This window comes from Nematolebias whitei, chromosome 2 (assembly GCF_014905685.2).
Source record: "Nematolebias whitei isolate Nwh7 chromosome 2, NemWhi1, whole genome shotgun sequence".
Taxonomy (NCBI): Eukaryota; Metazoa; Chordata; class Actinopteri; order Cyprinodontiformes; family Rivulidae; genus Nematolebias; species Nematolebias whitei.
The window spans coordinates 45,558,129-45,577,327 of record NC_056499.1 but is presented as its reverse complement, the minus strand read 5'-3'; the positions used below and the strand labels follow the sequence as shown (position 1 = coordinate 45,577,327).

The window sequence follows — 19,199 nt, the reverse complement described above, 5'->3', positions numbered from 1 at the left end:
GGTACTGTTAGCAGAGCGGTACTGTTAGCAGAGCGGTACTGTTAGCAGTGTGGTCCTGTTAGCAGAGTGGTACTGTTAGCAGCAAGATGATGATAATGACTTCAGTCACGGACAATGACTGCCCTCTAGAACAGGGTCAGAACATCCAAAGTTTTCCTGCAGAACCAAACTGTTCCCTAGAGTTCCCAAACCAGTCTGGGTCTGGTCCGTAGAGTTTGGTCTGTGCAGGCAGTTTGAAGATCATGGAGACGACCGCCATGACAGGCCTGAGCCTGAGACAGGAAGAGGGCCAGGAACTGAACCACGATGGCAAGGCAGCGACACACAAAACTCAAAAAGTGCATGTGGTCAAACCCGTAGCGTGGGTGTGCAGTGGACGCACAAAACGTTAAAATCAACCAGAACAAAAAATAAACCATACTACAGCGCACGTGACACAAGGAAATCCAGAGCACAAAGCATCACAGAGTCAGAGTCAGAGTTTCTTTATTGTCGTTCGCACCTCATGTGGTACATGTGGTGGAGCGAAATTATGTACACAGGGTCCCAGTTACATCCGACAATAAAATGTATAAGAAAAACATCAACTAAATATACACTAAGCACTCATAACATAAAAACATTGAACATCAGCACAAACATGAACATGAGTCTGTGAGCAGATGTGCACGCATGAACACATCAACATTGAAACAGATCAGCAGCAACATGAAACAGATCAGCAGCAACATGATGTGGTTTTTCACAGTGATTATTCTAGTTAGAGATTCATGAGTCTAACAGCCTCAGGGTAGAAGCTGTTCCTCAGTCTAGTGGTTCTACACTTAATGCTCCTTAACCTCCTTCCTGAGGGGAGTGGGGCAAAAAGTGTGTGTGCTGGGTGAGTGGGGTCCTTCATGATGCAGGTGGCCCTCTTCCTGCATCTGGAGGTGTAGATGTCTGTGATGGTGGGAAGACTGATTCCGACAGATTTCTGTGCAGCCTTCACCACTCTCTGCAAAGCTTTTCTTTCTGCAGCTGTGCAGCCTCCATGCCACACATTGATGCTCGAGCACAGGATGCTCTCCACTGCACACCTGTAGAAGGAGGTGAGGACTGAGCTTCCCAGACCAGCTCGCCTCAGCCGTCTGAGGAAGTAGAGTCTCTGATGAGCTTTCTTGATCAGGCTGGTGGTGCTGTTGCTGACAAAGGGCTGACTTTAAGCGTTTGCATTAGTGTCTATAAAAATGTAGTTGTTTAAAACACAACGACCTGACCACATGGTGAGTAGTCAGCCTTGAAGCTATCAAATAAAATCCAGCCCGCACGTGTGTCTGAGTTAAGAGGAAAAGTTGTGTCTAACTAGACTCCCCACTCACTCACACACTCACACACACACACATTATTTTTGTGTTCATCAGTGTGAGAAATGTAATCAGTCGTGTAAAAAAACCTCACAGAAGTTTCAATGTGATGTCCTGAGTTTCCACGACTCTCTCAGCCTCCTGTCAGAGCTCCTCACAGTACAGAGTCTGCCTGGATCCATTTTTTCATTATTTCATGTTTTCTGCTGGAATTTAAAGTTGAAATGTTTGTAGCTGTTTACGTTTTCATCATTAAGAGGTTTTTGATGAATCATAAAAAGTGGCTTGTAAGGAAATCAAGAATATATTAATTACAGCAGTCTGTTTTGACTAACACTATGCAATTAAAAGTTAATGTAATATTTCTGTATAAATATGATGGCATTAATTGTTCATGTGATGAAAAAATATCTATAAATTAAAAAAGTTTAAAATGTTGACCCCTGATCAGGGTTTTTAACTGTGGGCTGTAGTGTAACGAGGTGGGCCTGTCTGAAGCATCGTTCTATGATCTGAAGAGACTCGGTTTAGACTGAACTACTGTTGAGTTTGAGGCAAAAGCTTTTTTCTTCAAAATATAGTTAAAAACCTGTCTCGTCCCCATGAACCAAGGATCCCGTCTTGTACTGTTGTACTGACCTGAAGGTTAAAGCTTTAAGTAATGAGAGTGATGAGCTTCTGTTTTCTCTGTGTGATATTTTCAGGTTTGGGATTCTTGAGCGCTGTAAGGAGCTGGTGGAAGCAGGATATGACGTCAGGCAGCCAGATAAGGAGAACGTCACTCTTCTCCACTGGGCGGCCATCAACAACCGCTCAGAGCTGGTCAAGTAAGAGTTCCTTATCCCTTATAATGAAACATTTATTTGTTATTCCCTTTGACAAAACATCACAGTCTGTACGTGTAGACAAACACGGCTTCATCTGTTTATCTTTTTGTATGCCCACTCTTTTAGTTTACTTGTTCAGAATGGGTGAAGTTCTACTTTAATTCAAAATAAAGCCGTTTACAATGAAGACATTATTTTCACTATTCTTTGTGTTGAATTTGATACATCCAAAAAGCGTTCAATACAAAAACAACTGGACTTTATTAGTAACAGAAGACGTTTCGCTCCTCATCCGAGGAGCTTTCTCAATTCAAAGAGCAGAGAGTGAAAGATACAGGTTATAAGGCTGAGTGAGATAAGACACACACACACATAAGACACACACACACACACACACATATATGTAGATTGGCAGTTCACACCTAAAACCTAAAACAGTAGGTCTTTGTTCCTCTAATTCACAGACGAGGCCCCTCTGTTCCTATCAGGTGTGAAAACTGATTGGGAATCTGTTTTAAAGTTGCATTATATGTTTTTGAAAGTGGAAATCTGAGGCCTCCTCCTCTGTTAAGAGATGGTTTTTCTCTTTTTACATAAATTGCTTCCTTCACCACCCTCTCAAACCATCTGTGTTCTCGGTCCAAAATGTGCACATTTTGGTCCTCAAAAGAGTGTCCCTTATCTGTGAGATGGAGGTGAACAGCTGAGTCTTGTCCTGTGGAGGTGGCTCTCCTGTGTTGAGTCATGCGTCTGTGAAGAGCTTGTTTAGTTTCTCCAATGTAGAGGTCTGGACAGTCCTCGCTGCACTGGACCGCATACACTACACCACTCTGTTTGTGTATGGGTGTCTTGTCCTTAGGGTGGACCAGCCTCTGTCTGAGAGTCCTGCTGGGTTTGAAATGTACTGGGATGTTGTGTTTGTTGAAGATCCTTCTGAATTTCTCTGATACTCCAGCAACATAAGGGATGACAATGTTTTTACGTCTGTTGTTCTCCTTTTTCAGTTTATTGGTGTGTTTTGTAGATTTCCTCGCTGACTTGACAAAAGCCCAGTTAGGATATCCACATGTTAGAAGAGCTTCTTGAACGTGTTTCAGTTCCTTTTCCTTCCCTTCTGTCCTTGTGGGGACGCATTCGGCCCGATGTTGTAAAGTTTTTTGTCAAGTCACCAGCAATTTGATACATCATTTCTAGTTTTATGACAATTTGTTCCTAGACTGATCCGTTCAGATGCTCTTTTTAAAATGATCCGTCTGTCCGCCCGTTCCAAAGTTGGGTCGTGTGGGCAGCATCTTGACCAGGGAGGCCCAGATATCTCTTTCCACAGCCGCATCTTCCAGCTCTTCTGGGGTACCCCAAGGCATTCCCAGTCCAACTGAGAGACACATAGTCTCTCCAGTGTGTCCTGGGTTTTCTCAGGGTCTCCTCCCAGTTGGACATGCCTGAAGCACCTCCCTAAGGAGGTGCCCAGGGGGCATCCTTACCAACTGCCCGAACCACCTCAACTGGCTCCTCTCGATGTGGAGGAGCAGTGGTTCTACTCTGAATCTCTCCTGATAACTAAACCTCTCACCCTGTCTCTAAGGGAGAGTCCAGCTACGCTGCAGAGGAAACTCATTTCAACCGTCTGTATCCAAGATCTCATTCTTTCTGTCACTACCCAGAGTTCATGACCACAGGTGAGGGTGGGAACGTAGACTGACCAGTAAACAGAGAGCTTTGCCTTACAGCCCAGCTCCCTCTTCACCACAACGGACCGGTACAGAGTCCGCAATAATGCAGACGCTGCACCAATCCATCTGTCAATCTCGCGCCCCATTCTTTCCTCACTTGTGAACAAAACCCCAAGATACTTGAACTCCTCCACTTGAGGCAGAACCTCACCCTCGACCTGAAGAGATCAATCCACCCTTTTCCACTTGAGGATTGGAGGTGCTGGTTCACATCCCAGCTGCTTCACTCTCACCTGTGAACCGCTCCAGTGAGAGCTGAAGATCACAGCACGATGACGCCAACAGGACCACATCATCTGCAAAGAACAGAGATGGAATCCTGAGGCCACCGAACTGGAATCCCTGCGCCCCCTGGCTGCACCGAGAAATTTTGTCCATAAGTTGAAACATTATTTAATAATTTATTTCTTTATCTAAAATAAACAATTAAATCTGTGGTTTGTTTGAACAGTAAAAATATACTGGACTGCTTCATTAGTCTGTCCTTTCTTTGTTAACTAATGAATATAAATATGCAGTGGCCTTTTTTATTTTTTTTTTACGATTTTAAATAAACAATCTGTGTAAGGAAAACCAGCTAAAACAAGTTTTTGTAACTGCAATTAGCTTTTTATTTCAAATTACCTTTTTCCAAAATGGTAATATTAGAAGAAAAAAAAAACAAGCTGCTGATTTCTGAAATCTTGTATTGCATTTCTTCATTTGACAAAGCTCAACCACCTTATTTTTGGTTTATATTAGCCCAATTTCTACTTTATTTATTTTAAAAATGTTAACAAATCAACAAAATCGGTTAAATCGTGTCATCTGGACCAGTTTCTTTAATTGAGAAACGTTTCGTCCCCCATCCTTGTAAGGTGGCCACCTGGCCTAGGACATTTGATTGTTGTACACGATGATTGATTGATTTGTTAGTGTTCTGCACTTGTTGAAAGTTTTCTTCTGAGATTCCAACACGACGACGGATTGAAACACAAGAGTAGCTATGTTTACATGGACATAAGTAACCGGATCAAACAGCCGTTCGGAACAAAAACGCGTCATGTAAACACCCTGTTCGGGTTATTTTTTGTGTATTCGGCGTGATCCGATATAATTTGTGATCAGAACGAAACGGGTGGTTTACGTCGATTCATAACCTGAATGGTGTCCATGTGAACACTTCATTTGTTCATTTGTATCTGATTGTGGAAAAACTGATCGGACTGCGCATGTGTGACTTTGTCATTTCCGCCTGGCTAATGCTAATAATATTAGCATGTCGGGGAAGCAAAACTGGTCTGTGAACGACAACATTTCTACTAGAAACTTTGAAAGAGCTCAAAATGATCTGTATCACCTGTAGCTCAGTCAGGGAGCGCAGTAACGTCTCCACCATCATTAAAACCTGTCGCGGGTCCATTTTAGGCGCTCAGGTTTGTTTACGTTCACCCCGGAAGTAGAACTTCTTCTGTGTTTTTTTTAAGGAGTTTAGCACTCTGCGCATGTCAGTACTGCTGTTCAGAACAAAGCCCGCTGCATGGAAACGCTCGTCATGAACAGATTGTGCCCATGTAAACAACACATTTGAATTATTTAATCTGAAAACATTTCAATCCGGTCAAAAAATGTTGCGCATGTAAACCTAGCTAGTGAAGGCTACCTATGGGACAGATCTGGTTGGCAGGCTGTAGACTGAGGAAGTCCTCTGGATGGGGAACGAAATGTTTCTCACTTAAAGAAACTGGTCCAGATGACGATTTAACCTTTTTTTTTGTGATCTACCTGGATGATTGAGCTTGCAAACTGTTAACAAATCGTTTTGTGCTCACAAAAGTTTGTTAAAGATAAAGAAAAAGAATGATGCTAGATGAGCTTCATGCAAGTTTCATCACAAGGTGAAAAAAAGGAAAACTAAAAAGTCCAAAATGAACCTGAAATCCACAATGTTTCGATCAGTGTTGCCAGATCTCGCGATAGAAACAAGCAACCAGCTTTATGAAAACAGCCCAACTGGCAACCCATCACATTGTGTAAAACAGAGGCCGTTTTTAAACAGTGTAAACACATGTATTATGGCATTACACATAAACAACAGCAAAATTATGATAAACACTTTGAATAACATACTTTAAAACTCTGATAAAAAAAAAAACATTTTGCATATATAATTTTTTTTCTACATATTTTTACAAACAAAACATCCTGATGTCTGCGTGTGAGTGGAGCCCCCTAGTGGTCGTCCGCAGTATGAGTGTTTGGGGTGCACACCCACAGATAATTTGTATATGTCTGTGTGTGCACCTGTCGCCTGGCGGGAGCAATAAACAGGAAACAGGGCGTAGAAGGGACAAACTACCTACTACCACTCGTCTTTTGTTTTATTGTGCAGAGCTGGGAGATAATCAACTAGTTTCACTCAAAAAGAAAGTCGAGCCCAAACAAGCAACTTCACGTTCAATACAAGCCCAAACACAACCCACGACTCACAAGATTTGCAAGCGAATTTAGAAAAAACCAACCCAAAGTCCCTTATCATAAGAGGACTTGGCAACTGTGGTTTTGAGCTGTGGTCATAAAGTTGATGACTTTTCCTCTCTCAGGTATTATATTTTCAAAGGGGCGACCATTGACCAGCTCGGAGGAGACCTCAACTCCACTCCTCTTCACTGGGCCATCAGGTTGGGACTGACTTTAGTTTCAAGTGTTTCCTTCTGATTCACAAACCGTCACATCATCTGTGAAAATGAAACGACACTTAATAATTTGATAATAAATATAAATGATTTCATAACTTGTTTCTGACACTGGGCTTCCACATTTTGGTCAGTTCACCACACAGCTGCTTGATGGTGTTCATTTGCTTTTACTTAAAATTGCCTTTTTGTTTGTTTTGTGAACCGTTGATCAGACAAGGCCACCTCACCATGGTGATCCAGCTGATGAGATATGGAGCAGACCCCTCCATCACAGACGGTGAGGGTTACCGAGCGCTCCACCTGGCCATCCTCTTCCAACACATGGCCATAGCAGCTTATCTCATGGCGAAAGGAGAGGTCAGACTTTGTACACGTCAGCTTTTTCTCTTACAAATGTGCTTTTTTTGTTGTTCAACTAAAATTCTTCTCTTGTTGTATGGTTGTGTTCAGGAAGTTGACTTGCCGGACTCTACCGGACAGACACCGCTGATGTTGGCAGCCCAGAAAATTATTGGGTCAGAGTTCTTTTAACATTTGGTTTTAGAGCACAGAGTCTAAAGAATGTTGCTAAGGCGTAAATGTGAAGTTTGAACATCCTTAAATATGAAAATCTTGGTTATTGTGATGAAAATTTCAATTCACGACTTCTTGGTTCAAATATAATTAGATGTTGTTGTTTTTTGTCTTAGTCCCGAGCCCACAAACTTTCTGATCAAAAATAACGCCTCTGTGAGCGCTGTGGACAAAGTGAACAGGAACACTCCGTTGCACTGCGCAGTACTCGCAGGAAATGTGGATGCTGCCCACATCCTGTTGGAGGCTGGAGCCAGTGTGGACGCTGAAAACATCAACGTGAGTTTCACCAAATTCACTCTTGAATATTAAAGTCTGTTGTCGCACTAAAATGTTATGCATACAATGATCCTCACTTTTTTTTAAAGCTAATTCTTTTAGCTCTTGCTAGCTAACTCACATCAAAGCTTCCGCTAGCTCGTAAGTACCGGCAGTTGGGGGTTGGGGGGGATGGTAGTGTTAGGATGCGTGAAAGAAGCTGAGTGCTACGTCATTAGCGTAGTATCTTAGCTAGCACATCTGTATTGCACGCTGCTAGCTTAGCGCTACATCAGTGTTTGAATAATGTAGCTGTCTGTCACATACACCAAGGTTTTGTCCTAAGATTTGAAAAGTCCAGCTGATGGTGTTATAGAGAATAACTTGAAGAAGAAATATCATGTTAGGGAGAAAGTACCTGCGGTGGCTCAGTTGGTAGAGCTGTTGCCTCTCAGTGAGAAGGTTGATGGTTCAAATTCCTTTCCGGGGCCTTTCTGGGTGAAGTTTGCATGTTCTCTCTGCGCATGTGTGGGTTTTCTCCAGGTACTCCAGTTTCCTCCCACAGACCAAAAACATGTATGTTAGACTGATTGGTGGCTCTAAATTGTCTGTAGGTGTGAGTGAGAGAGTGAATTGTTGTTTGTCTCTGTGTCCCTGTGATGGACTGGAGACCTGTCCAGGGTGTCCTCCGCCTCTCACAAAGTGACTGCTGAATATGGGCACCAGTGACCCCCATGACCCAAAAAGGAAGAAGTGGGTAAAGATGATGGATGGATGGATGGAGCCAATTAAGTTTTCTGGAAAGTAAAATAGTTAAAACCAGTGATGGGGAAGGAATCGTGGAAAGGAAAACAGTGGAAGAAGGAGATGGATGTTATTCCAAGTGGATTGTGAAGGAAAGGGGAATAAAAGCTATGAAGTGTAGAAACTGTGGCAGCAAGGAAGGAACCTGTAAATGATTTGGTTTTAATAATTACATGTAGGTTGACAAAACTAACACATTATTTTTTTGTGTCACTTGCTTGGCACAGTGTAATTTAGTGTTGTGAAAGCTGTATGATGTCAGGTCATGTTTCGTTCTGAGCATCACTAAATCAGAAAACGGTAAAAAGCCCCTAAATTCACTGCTGGTGTTATTAAAATGTTCAATGGGTAAAGTTAAAATTATTTTTAAACATGCAGTTCAGTGTCACCATTACTTAGCACAATAATGACAAATTGTGTTAGAAATAAAACTAAATAAAAAGTTAACAAAATAAGTCAAGTGCACCCCTAAAGTCATTGTTTGTGATAAACTGTGTCACATTAGTTTTATTATCTTAGCCATAGGAGTGAGTTTGAAAACAGGATGATGCCTATATGGACTAGTTGGAACAGACCCCTCCCCCTTACAGGCACTAGGTTTGTCATCTTTTTCATCCTTGTAAGTTTGCAGGTATGCTGTTTGAAACACCATTTTTGAGTGAAACCGTGTCTTTTCTGCTGCGTTTCAGCCGTTCATGTACACAAGCACCGCTCTTGTTGTCTCAAACCACAGCTTTTTGATTCAGGCTCTCAGACAGAGGTCTTTGTGAAATCCCTCCACAGAGGTGTGTGAAACTGTGTGTACTACAGAAGTCTGCAGTCAGTCGTTTTTCTGCTCCTGAGCGACAACAGTAACAGTGTTGGGTAGCAGAGTGCTGTTTGTGTTGCTCACCCCTTTTCAACATGTAGGAGCAAACCAACCCCATCCTTGGTCCAAACCAACGTTCATGCATTCACCATTTTGATGCAACTCTTTTAACACTGAACTGTCTGCATGCATGTGCACATCGCTGATAGCTCAAACATTCTCACGCTAGCGACTTCGTTACCAGATATATGATAATTACAGTTAAGACCCCCCAGTTCTTCTGTGCACGTGTTCACCAAGCACAGCACCTTCACTCAGCACAAACGATAGTTTGGGTCAAAATACAACGATTTAAAAGCAATGGTTCTGTCAATTCAACGAGCACTGCGTGTTTTTTTGTTTCTTCATGTGGATTCACCACAGTCGACATGAAAAAACACAAACGTTTCCACGGATCGGTCACGTGTGAACAGGTCCTTAATCTGAGTTTAAGATTATAACTGGTGGGACAAGTTTCATTAGTTTTACTCGCAGTACAAAGTTTTTCAATAAACGAGTCCTTCAGCTTTGTATTTGATCATTTCCTTTGGTTTGTTGTTGCTTCGCCCTCAGGGTCACACACCGATCGACCTGGCTCACCAAGTGCACAGCCCGCTGCTCATCCACATGCTCAGCCTCGTCAAACAGGAGAGGATTCGCTCCAGCTCTCGCTGTCTGCGCTTCGTCAACAGATACAGGGTACGGTCAGACTGGAAACAAAGCACTTAATATAGTCATCTGAAAGGAAGTCTTTCATGTTGCTTTGTTTTCTAAGGTTTTTATGCAGTTCTTATTGTGCACCGTCCTGTATGGGTGTGTTGGAGCCATCGTTGATATGAATTCAGAGTCCTGGTTACTCAAAGGGGTCCTGTTGGCCTGTGTAATGGGTGGGATCAATTTAGCCTCAAGGTGAGAACCTTTTAGCTCTTCTTTTGACAGATTTAAATATAAATGCTCTCAGTATCACCTCCTTCACTTTAATATTCATCATTTGTATGAAACAGGAATTTCCCGACGGCAGACTTTCAGGCTTTCCTGCCAGCTTCAGCTCTCATGGCTTCAGTCTTCTGGATGCTCTTGACCTGGTGGCTCTGGTTTCTGCCAGATATCCTTTATTTGTTTGTTTGGAGCAAGGCGACTCCTAAAAATGCAACTTTTTATTGTATTTTTATACAAACACACGTTGTTTCTTTATGTATCAGAATCAGTTAACGAGTGGGATCAGAAACCACGGTCCCAGTCTCAACTGTGAAACAAGACGGCTAAAGCGTTAGCTGCTAAGGGCCGTGTCTTTAGCGATATGATAAGCCACTGCTTTATTAATGCCACACTTACGAGCTTACTAACGTCGTAAAGGCAGCGCAGCTGAAGAGGATTATTATTTAACATCATCATCATCACCACCTTCATTAAAGACAAATAGGTCCATATAAAAAATGCAAATAAGTAATATAAAAAAGATAAAATCCCAACTGTAAGTGTCAGATTTACAAAAAGGCTGAAACGCCAGTGGTTCCACATTCTGGACTTAAACCTGACTGAGCTTTGTGTAACAACCATTAGTGTCAGGTTGATGTTTGTAAATAGTAGTAGTAGTAAAATGTGTAGTTGTTGTTTTTTTACATTTATTTTGTACAGTTACAGCTGTTCATTAATAAATGTGCCTGTGTGACACTTGGGACAAAGCTTTGACTCCAATATATTTTCGTAGTTACTTTATGGATAGAAAAAATTGAGATATATATTGCATATTGTGAGTTCTCTTTAAAATATCAAGATATGAATGTTGGTCCATATCGCCCAGCTCTACCCCTAAACTAACAAAACATTAGGTCCAATTGTTTAAAATTTTCAGTGTCAAAGTGAAAAAATGGGTTTGACATCAAAAGATTAATAAAGTTTAGTCATTCAGTTTTATTTAATTTGTCTAGAACTGTTGCACAACTTGAAAACAGCGTGAAGTGTAACGACAAGACATTTGACCAAAGTCTGGAAACAGACTCGAGATCAAAGTTAAAACACGGTCTTTGCTTGTCCCGTCCATAAAGTGTCGAAAAATAAATATGTAGCTGCAGATCCTGGACTTGTAGAAGCTGCATGGAGCCTGTTCTATGGTGTGAACATGCAGCTCAGGGTTGTTACTTTAACTTCTGTCAACATGAGAGAAAGGTATGGGATTAAATAAATGTTTGTGCTTTGTTGTCACACCTAAACGTTAACACTTTATGAAATGAGTGGATCAACTGAAAGCTCCTTAACCTACACCCCCCACATCTAACCAGTGCCACGGTTCAGGTTCTGTTCACTCTGAACGCCACCACTCTCCTCTACTACTACCTTCGCACTTGCAGAACAGACCCGGGGTTCATCAGAGTCACAGAAGAGAAGAAGAAAATGGTGGGAAAGCTGTGAAAAGTTCACATTTTCTTCCATGTCTTCAGTTTTATTGAGTTCTGTGATTTCAGAACGTGGTGGCGTTGGCTGAGGCTGGCTGTCTGGACCCCAGAATATTTTGCACATCTTGTATGGTGGGACAATCCACACACAACAATCACTTGTTACTGCACTGGACACCAGCACCTTGCATTACTCCAATACCTTTTCTGTGGTTTGCAGGTAAGGAAACCATTAAGAGCCAATCACTGCTTCAGCTGCGATGCTTGTGTCGCGAAGCAGGACCACCACTCCGTCTGGACCAACACCTGCATCGGTACGACTGACAAGTCACCAACTTTAAGATCATGTACTGATCTAAAGATCTGTTTACAGTATATTCACAAGATTTCAAAACTTGGAAAGTTCATTTTAGTCTGAAAAATGTCCGATCCTTAATTTGACTGGAGTAAAGCTGTTTGTTCTAAATGTTTAATTTTATAAACTATTAAAATAAGACGTTTTACGTGGTGTTTAAAAGATATTTTAAGATTTCTTTATTAGTTCAGAATCATCTGTACCATTGCTAAGTGGACCAGCTACATTTTTGTTTGTAGACAAACTTTTATTCACACATTCAGAAATTTTTGAGACAATAAATACAAAACTTTAAAATGTTCAAATGAGCTTTGAATAGATTTAAATCCTAATTTCCAAATCGGTTTTAAACCAGTTCAAACTTTGTAAATAAAAAAAATAAAAAAAATCAGTCTTAACCAGGAGCCTTTTACTTTTAATTTAGAAAATATAAACAATTCTTGAACCGAGTTACAGTCAGTGATAATGATAATTCATAATTCCAGGGTTCCCTGCAACTCTGGACATCAGTGAAAACCTGGAAAATTTCACATTTTCCAGACTTGGAAAAATCAGAGAATTTGAGAAAAACATAGAAAATCACTGAATTTGACACTGATCTTCTGATTAAAAGATGATCTTTGAGATTTGGCTGTGTTCATGTATTGATGCTAGTATTCTGGTATCACTGGGTGCATCCTTACTGACGGACTGTGTGCCTTTTTATTTTCTGATGTTTAACAGTGTAATTATTAGGAACCCATACCGTAGGCTACAATATACCTCCAATCATCTCTGAATGTGACTCTGCCTAAGGTGGAAAGTTCGCAGAGTTGTGTGTCTTTTTCCTCAGTGTAGCAGGTATTAATGATCAGATTAGTTTAGATTAAGACCCACAGAGATGCTATAATACAACAAGAGTTATTAAAACAACATGTAAAACACACAAAATGTAGAAAATGTCACATTTCCCCCCTTATATCTGTTAATTTTTTACTTTTTCAGGTGCGAGGAACCATTACTACTTTGTCCTCTTCCTGCTCTCCCTGATGCTGCTTGGATCCTGGATGCTCTACGGTTGTTTCATGTGTGAGTGACTGAGACCACCGTGACCTCAGAACCTCCACAGTTCTTTTTAACCAACACAGATTCCTGCTGTGGCTTTGATTTTTTTCAGACTGGTCCACTCACTGCACGTTTCATTATGAGGATCAGGGTGTGTGGGGCGTCGTCACGGCCCTGGTCAGCTGCTCCCCCTGGGTGCTCAGCATCTCTGTGCTGTCATTTTATCACACCTGTTGGTCCAGTTTGAGCCTGCTGGTGCAACTTTACCAGGTGATGGAACAAATGTTGATCAGCTTCTCTGTCCCAACGATCTACTGGACTTGTTCTGAGATTCATGACGGATTAGTTTGTATCCATGAGATATTTATAGAGATTGTAATGGTTTGACATTACTGTAAAGAATGCTATAAAATATTTACATTTATATGCAGGTACCATCATTTCTGGACTATTAAGCACACCTGAATCTGTGCCCACTAAATAAAAATAATAATTTTGTACATATATAGGCCGTGCTTGTCTATAAGCCACGCGTGTCCTTGTTGTAACATGAGATATTTACACAGAAAGATTTTTAAACTTAATTTAAAAAGTACTGGAAACATACATAGAGTACAGTAAATGTTTTTTTGTGAACAGTGCCTGTAACATGGCTTGTTCAAAAAAAAAAAAAGAAAACTACAGTAGCCTACCAGGAAGTCATTGATCGCTATCTTTACCTTCCTCCTGCACACTGCGCTGGAGGATCCATCATGCAGCAGCAGAGGATTTTATTTTATACCACTTGGCTGTCAGGAGCCACTGGCAGTCTTTCAATTCAATTCAGTTTATCTGTATAGCACCAAATCACAACAAAGTTGTGTCAGGGCACTTTACAGGAACATGCACATGCATAGAAAAACCAGTTAGTGAAGTTCTCTGTCTAAAGAAGACTTGCGACCAGTTTTGGTCAACGATTTCTCACCACCAGTCATCCAAGCCTCCCACAGAGTGCTACATTAATGCACGATTCACACTTATTTCGAGTGGCTGCAAATACTTCTAGAACAAAGTTTCACCCGTCCCTGGAGGCACAACGGGGAGGAGAGGAAGGGGGAGGGATTTTGTACCACCCCCCCACCCCCACCCCCCCTCCCACTGTGACCTGTTTGGTAATTTCATTTGTCAGATTATAATTTTTTAAAAACCTTTATTTATACAAGTACCATATTTTTTTTTACCTATAAGTCACGTTTTTTTGCATAATTTACATGCCCTGCGACTTGTAGGCCGAAACAACGTATTTATGGATTTTTTTTCCCATATTTATAAACCAATTTTTGGCTGAGATATAACTGTTTTCATTCATTGACAGAAAAAAAAAAGAGCAATACCACTTTCAGACACTTGATGGCAGCAGAGTAGTAGTAACAGTATGGCATGCCGTTGTAGCATGTAATAGGTAAACGTGGCTATAATGACAAATTCAAAAAAGTTCAAGACAAAAACATCCATCCATCCATCCATTTTCTTTACCCGTTTATTCCATTTTGGGTCACGGGGGTCGCTGGTGCCCATGTCCAGCAATCACTGTGCGAGGGGCGGGGTACACCCTGGACGGGTCGCAAGTCCATCACAGGGCCACATAGAGACAAACGAGACAAACAACCATTCACTCTCTCACTCACACCTAGGGACAATTTAGAGTTACCAATCAGCCTAACATGCATGTTTTTGGACTGTGGGAGGAAACCGGAGTACCCGGAGAAAACCCACGCATGCACGGAGAGAACATGCAAACTCCACCCAGAAAGGCCCCTGGACCGGGGTTTGAACCAAGGACCTGCTCGCTGAGAGGCAGCAGCTCTACCAGTTGCGCCACCGTGCTGCCTAAGACAAAAACAACTGGATTTTATTTATTATTTTCATTTACCCTTTATTTATACAGGTAGTATACTTTATACTTTTTCTTTCTTGAACTTTTTTGGAATTACCGTGTCCTGGATGACTGAGAATCTTCACCAGCTATTAATGACACAATCGCCCCCCCACCTTCGTTCTGCTCACTGCTTGGAGCAAGTTAAACCAGCTGCACCGCTCCGGTGAAATGCAGCTACTTTGACCATCAAAGTGCATTTATTGAGTAAAAGTTCAACTGAGACACATTTTTACTATAATTTCGAGCAAACAAATAATTGCTTTTAAGTGTTAATCTTGTTAAATTCTCCCGTGCACGCTCCCGCGGCCACCATTTGGCCGCCCATCGGTTTTGGCACAACACCAGTCCACGTCAGCGGTGACGCATAATAGATGCGACGTATATGACGAAGCAACATATTTATGGATTTTTCCATTTTTTTAGACATATTTGGACTGATACAACTTATAGGGCGGTGCGACGTGTACAGCGTAAAATACGGTAGTCTCATTGAGTCCCGAGGACCCACCCCCTTGAGTGACGTGTATTGGGCTGCTCTGTGAGCGCCCGGGTGTGACGAGACTGAACGTTTTGACAGCATGAAGCTCGTTAGTCCATCAGAAAAAAATGAAATCCATAAATTAGCTGCAGCATAAGCCGAGGGGATCAAAGCATGTGAAAAAAGTAGCAGCTTATAGTCCGGGAATTACGGTAGTTTGGAAATCATTGGTGAATTACAACAGTTTAGACTGCAAGTGCTGAGATGAGTCACTCCTGTTCGTCTGGTTTTCTTATCTGCTGCGTGTGAGTGGTTTGGAGACTTGTGTAAAATGTTTCTTTTGTTGTTTTCTGTCTTTGTGTTGGAACAGATTGCATTCCTTGGAATAACCACAGCAGAGCGAACAACTCTGATCTTTCAGCAAAAGAGAATGAGACAACCAGTGTCCATGAGACAGAATCCCTTCAAGTGAGTCCATCAACATAAACCGTGTTAGGGACCGAGATGTTCTACATTTTAGAAAGTGATCAATTTCTATATAATAAAATCATTATTTCATCCTTGTAATGCAGCAACATTCAAGTAAATACTTTAATCTGCTGCTGTCTGATCGATATGACCAAAACGTTTATCACAATATATTTCTCGGTCGATAACGATATAATTCCGATATTGATATGAACAATATAAAAGCCTCAGAAAAACTGTACAAATAAATTAATGTTCACCTTTTATTTGTATTTAGCCTTCAAAGAAATTTGAAATCACTGTCAAATAAACATAAAACTCAACTTTGTCAACATTAATAGTTTTAACTTTAAACAACAACATGACATAACCCATGCAGCCAACGTGTGTTTCTCTTGATACAGCTTGGGGGGGGGGGGGTTGTTTCAGGGACACGTTGACTTTTATTGTGCTTCATCTTCTGACTCTCAGCATCTTCTACCTAGTGGAACAAGTTCGATGTTCCCACGGCTACTTGGATCGACTCTCCATCACATTTTGCAGCACACTGACTGAAACCTGCAGTTTATCGGATCGTATCTAGCAGAACCACTTCCACACCGCCCAATTAAGTCTTTCCTCTCATCAGTGATGTCATCTGCTCTCGTCGCTTGTGAAAGCTTGTTCAGTCACATTCTGACGGCCATGGGCATCATTTTGAGGAGAAAACTAAACGTGCATTGGAGATTAGCCTAGCCTGCTACCGCTAACGTCTCCTGAACTCGAGCTCAGCGTAACATCTACGTCACCGTGCACTTATGTACCGGTCGTTGTGTCACACCTTTTTCTGTTCGGGTTGAAACTGAAGTGTCCGTTTCAACCCGAACAGAAAAAGAAATGCATCAGTGAAATGCTGAAACATCCTGTGGTTTTGTTTCAAAAGCTTCCATATTGTAGCTTGATTGAAAGCTGTTAATAATATTCAGTGTAGCTGTAATGTTGAGTATTTAAATAGTCATTGTTGGGGGTGATAATTGTTTTACATTAACAGCTTTTTAAAATTTCTTCGGGGAGAACTTTTTGAATATTTCACGTTAGCTGTGATTTATTTCTCACTCTGCTGTGCCAAACAAGCTTTAGGTCTCAGTGGAACTAAACCAGGGCCTGAAGCTTGAAGTGATGGTCCAGATGTTTCAACGTGTTTCTGTAGAAAGGCGAGGAACAGAAAAGTTTCACTGGTTGTAGCTAGCTCTCTGAACGAGCTCAATTTGGAGAAATAGTTTAATTCTGGCTGGATTCATGAGCTAACGGCTAGTCTGATTCGCGGTGGATCACTTCTGTCGTAAAGTGGCTCCAGTCTCTTGTCGAATGCTTTTTTTATAGACCTTTAAATTGTGTTCATTTTTCCAGTACACATTATTTACCTAGAATGTTTTTATTTGCATGCACCATTAGCAGCAGCAGCTAGCTGTAGTAACTTCTGGTGCCACCTGGGACACTTCAGGCTGAAATATTGTGACAGTTTGTAGAAATAACAGTAACGCAAAATTGATGACGATGTAGATCCTGTTGTAGCTGACTGTTAGCAAAATATCTCAAGAACGGCTCGGTGGCCTTCAGAAAAACTCTCAGGCGGAGGTTCCCCTACGCTTTCCTTAAACAGGTTAAAGTTTGGAGTGTCTGGCCTTTAGGGCTGCGGCTCGGTGTAGATCAGGGCTATTCAACTGGTGGCCCGGGGGCCAGATCAGGCCCACGGGTGTGCTTGGTTCGGCCCACCAAGGGGTTCATTTTTAAATAAAATTAGATTTTAAATTGTAAAACAAATGTAATGACAATAACTGCTGGATGTCGGGCCCCTGAGCTCCAGGCTTTCAGTACCTGTGGCCCCCTGAGCAATTTAGTTGAACAGCTCTGATGTAAAAGTTTATAAAGTCACATTTACTTGAGCTGCTTTGAATTGTTTAGATTTATTTTAAGATGTCAGTGATCCACTTTGGTCTTGAGCCCACTTGTACTAGCCATTAGCTCCATTTACAATTAAACTTGATATTCTCCAATAGACTTTAAAAATCTATCTACAACAGGTAAGATATTGTTTATAGCATTTCTTTAAAAGCACACTTCAAAAGATCTGAACTATTGCTTTATTTATTACACAGATGGCACCAAACACAGAAACATTCAGTCCTCAGTACCCTCACTAAAAACAAACCAAAGAACAAAGTGTTTCTGTCAGCAAATAAAGTTCAAGTCAGAGTTTCATTAGTTGTCATGCGCACCACACGTGGTACATGTGGTGGAACAAAACTGTGTACACAGGCTCCCAGTTACATCTGACAAAAGTATTATAAAGTTCAAGTGTACAGGTATACACTCAAATACTGTGTGTGAAAATAAAATGTGTTTTTCCATAAATATTCAAGTTTGCGACGTGTGGAAAACAACTGAGCGACATTCGTGTCTTCTCTCTGACTCGCCTGTTTGCAGTTTGGGTGTGGTGCAGAACCTGGTCTCGTTTTTCCACCTGCGTTGTTGTGGCCTCTTCAAACCGACCATCGTGGACTGGTCGGAGCAGTTCCAGCCCTGCCGGGACCAGCACCTGCTTGATCAAATCAACGTGGTCTGACCTCCTCCTCCCTCCACACCCTCCACTCAGGGTCAGACTCTGGTTTTGGACCAAAAGCACAGAATGTATTATTTATTTTTTCATCTGGTGGCTTTTTGTAAAGACAAACTGCAGTTTGAGAAGTTGAAAGAAACTCAAAGATTGTGTAAATATTGATCAGCTGATCTTTAGACGGCTGCTGCCTTACACGAACTCAACGTTCTGATCTGATAAAGGGACAGAAATGATCTTTTAAAGGCCTAAATTGTTCTGGAGGTTTTGTGTTGTTTTTATGAACACATTAATCCTATTTTTACTATGTGGTTTGAGGAAAACGAGACTCTTTGTATGTAAACTGTTCGGTTTTATGCCTTTTTGTAAAAGCTGCATGTGTTTAATAACAAATGACCACTATAATACTTCAATAAAGCAACCATGTGCCTGTCTTCTTACACACTTCTGTCCAAAACTCACTTCTATTTAGAGTTCGAGACATAGTCTCATGTCTGTAAATTCATCTATTATCTGGGAAAACAATTATAAAATACTTTAGTTTTTTTTCCTGTTTTTAAATAGTGAGAAATAGTTGCTATAATATGAAGTTTATTAAGCTAAAGTGTGGACAGCTGCCTTTTTAAAGCAACAGGATCAGGAAGCACCTCGGCTGTAAAGTTGATGAAAACTCGCCCACGGTTTATTCTGACCACGTCTGCAGCGCTGCCAACACCTCTTGTAAATCAGTGGACGTGCAACAGCCTGATTAGTTTTAGGAGTCCGCTCCATTCAAGACTGTCGCCACACTGTGTCAGCTTTACACATATTGTGCTAACAATGGTTGACAGTATTGCGTAAGGTCATTTACAAGGTGTGCTCAACACGACCTCCCATCATAA

The 19,199-nt window shown here is 41.4% G+C and overlaps 1 protein-coding gene across 1 annotated transcript in view; it reads left to right on the top strand.

Moving 5' to 3' along the window:
- zdhhc13 (zinc finger DHHC-type palmitoyltransferase 13) overlaps positions 1 to 18,735 on the top strand; it is a 23,625-nt gene extending 4,890 nt beyond the window's left edge. Inside the window, exons 3-17 of the mRNA XM_037697705.1 lie at positions 2,048 to 2,170; positions 6,486 to 6,563; positions 6,794 to 6,938; positions 7,032 to 7,096; positions 7,271 to 7,433; positions 9,637 to 9,762; positions 9,839 to 9,972; positions 10,068 to 10,168; positions 11,336 to 11,460; positions 11,529 to 11,591; positions 11,680 to 11,773; positions 12,799 to 12,882; positions 12,971 to 13,128; positions 15,625 to 15,722; positions 18,189 to 18,735. Of these exons, the coding sequence (XP_037553633.1) occupies positions 2,048 to 2,170; positions 6,486 to 6,563; positions 6,794 to 6,938; positions 7,032 to 7,096; positions 7,271 to 7,433; positions 9,637 to 9,762; positions 9,839 to 9,972; positions 10,068 to 10,168; positions 11,336 to 11,460; positions 11,529 to 11,591; positions 11,680 to 11,773; positions 12,799 to 12,882; positions 12,971 to 13,128; positions 15,625 to 15,722; positions 18,189 to 18,327 (1,696 nt within the window). The 3' untranslated portion in view covers positions 18,328 to 18,735. The remainder of the gene's footprint in view (positions 1 to 2,047; positions 2,171 to 6,485; positions 6,564 to 6,793; positions 6,939 to 7,031; positions 7,097 to 7,270; positions 7,434 to 9,636; positions 9,763 to 9,838; positions 9,973 to 10,067; positions 10,169 to 11,335; positions 11,461 to 11,528; positions 11,592 to 11,679; positions 11,774 to 12,798; positions 12,883 to 12,970; positions 13,129 to 15,624; positions 15,723 to 18,188) is intronic.
- Positions 18,736 to 19,199: the final 464 nt, after the last annotated feature.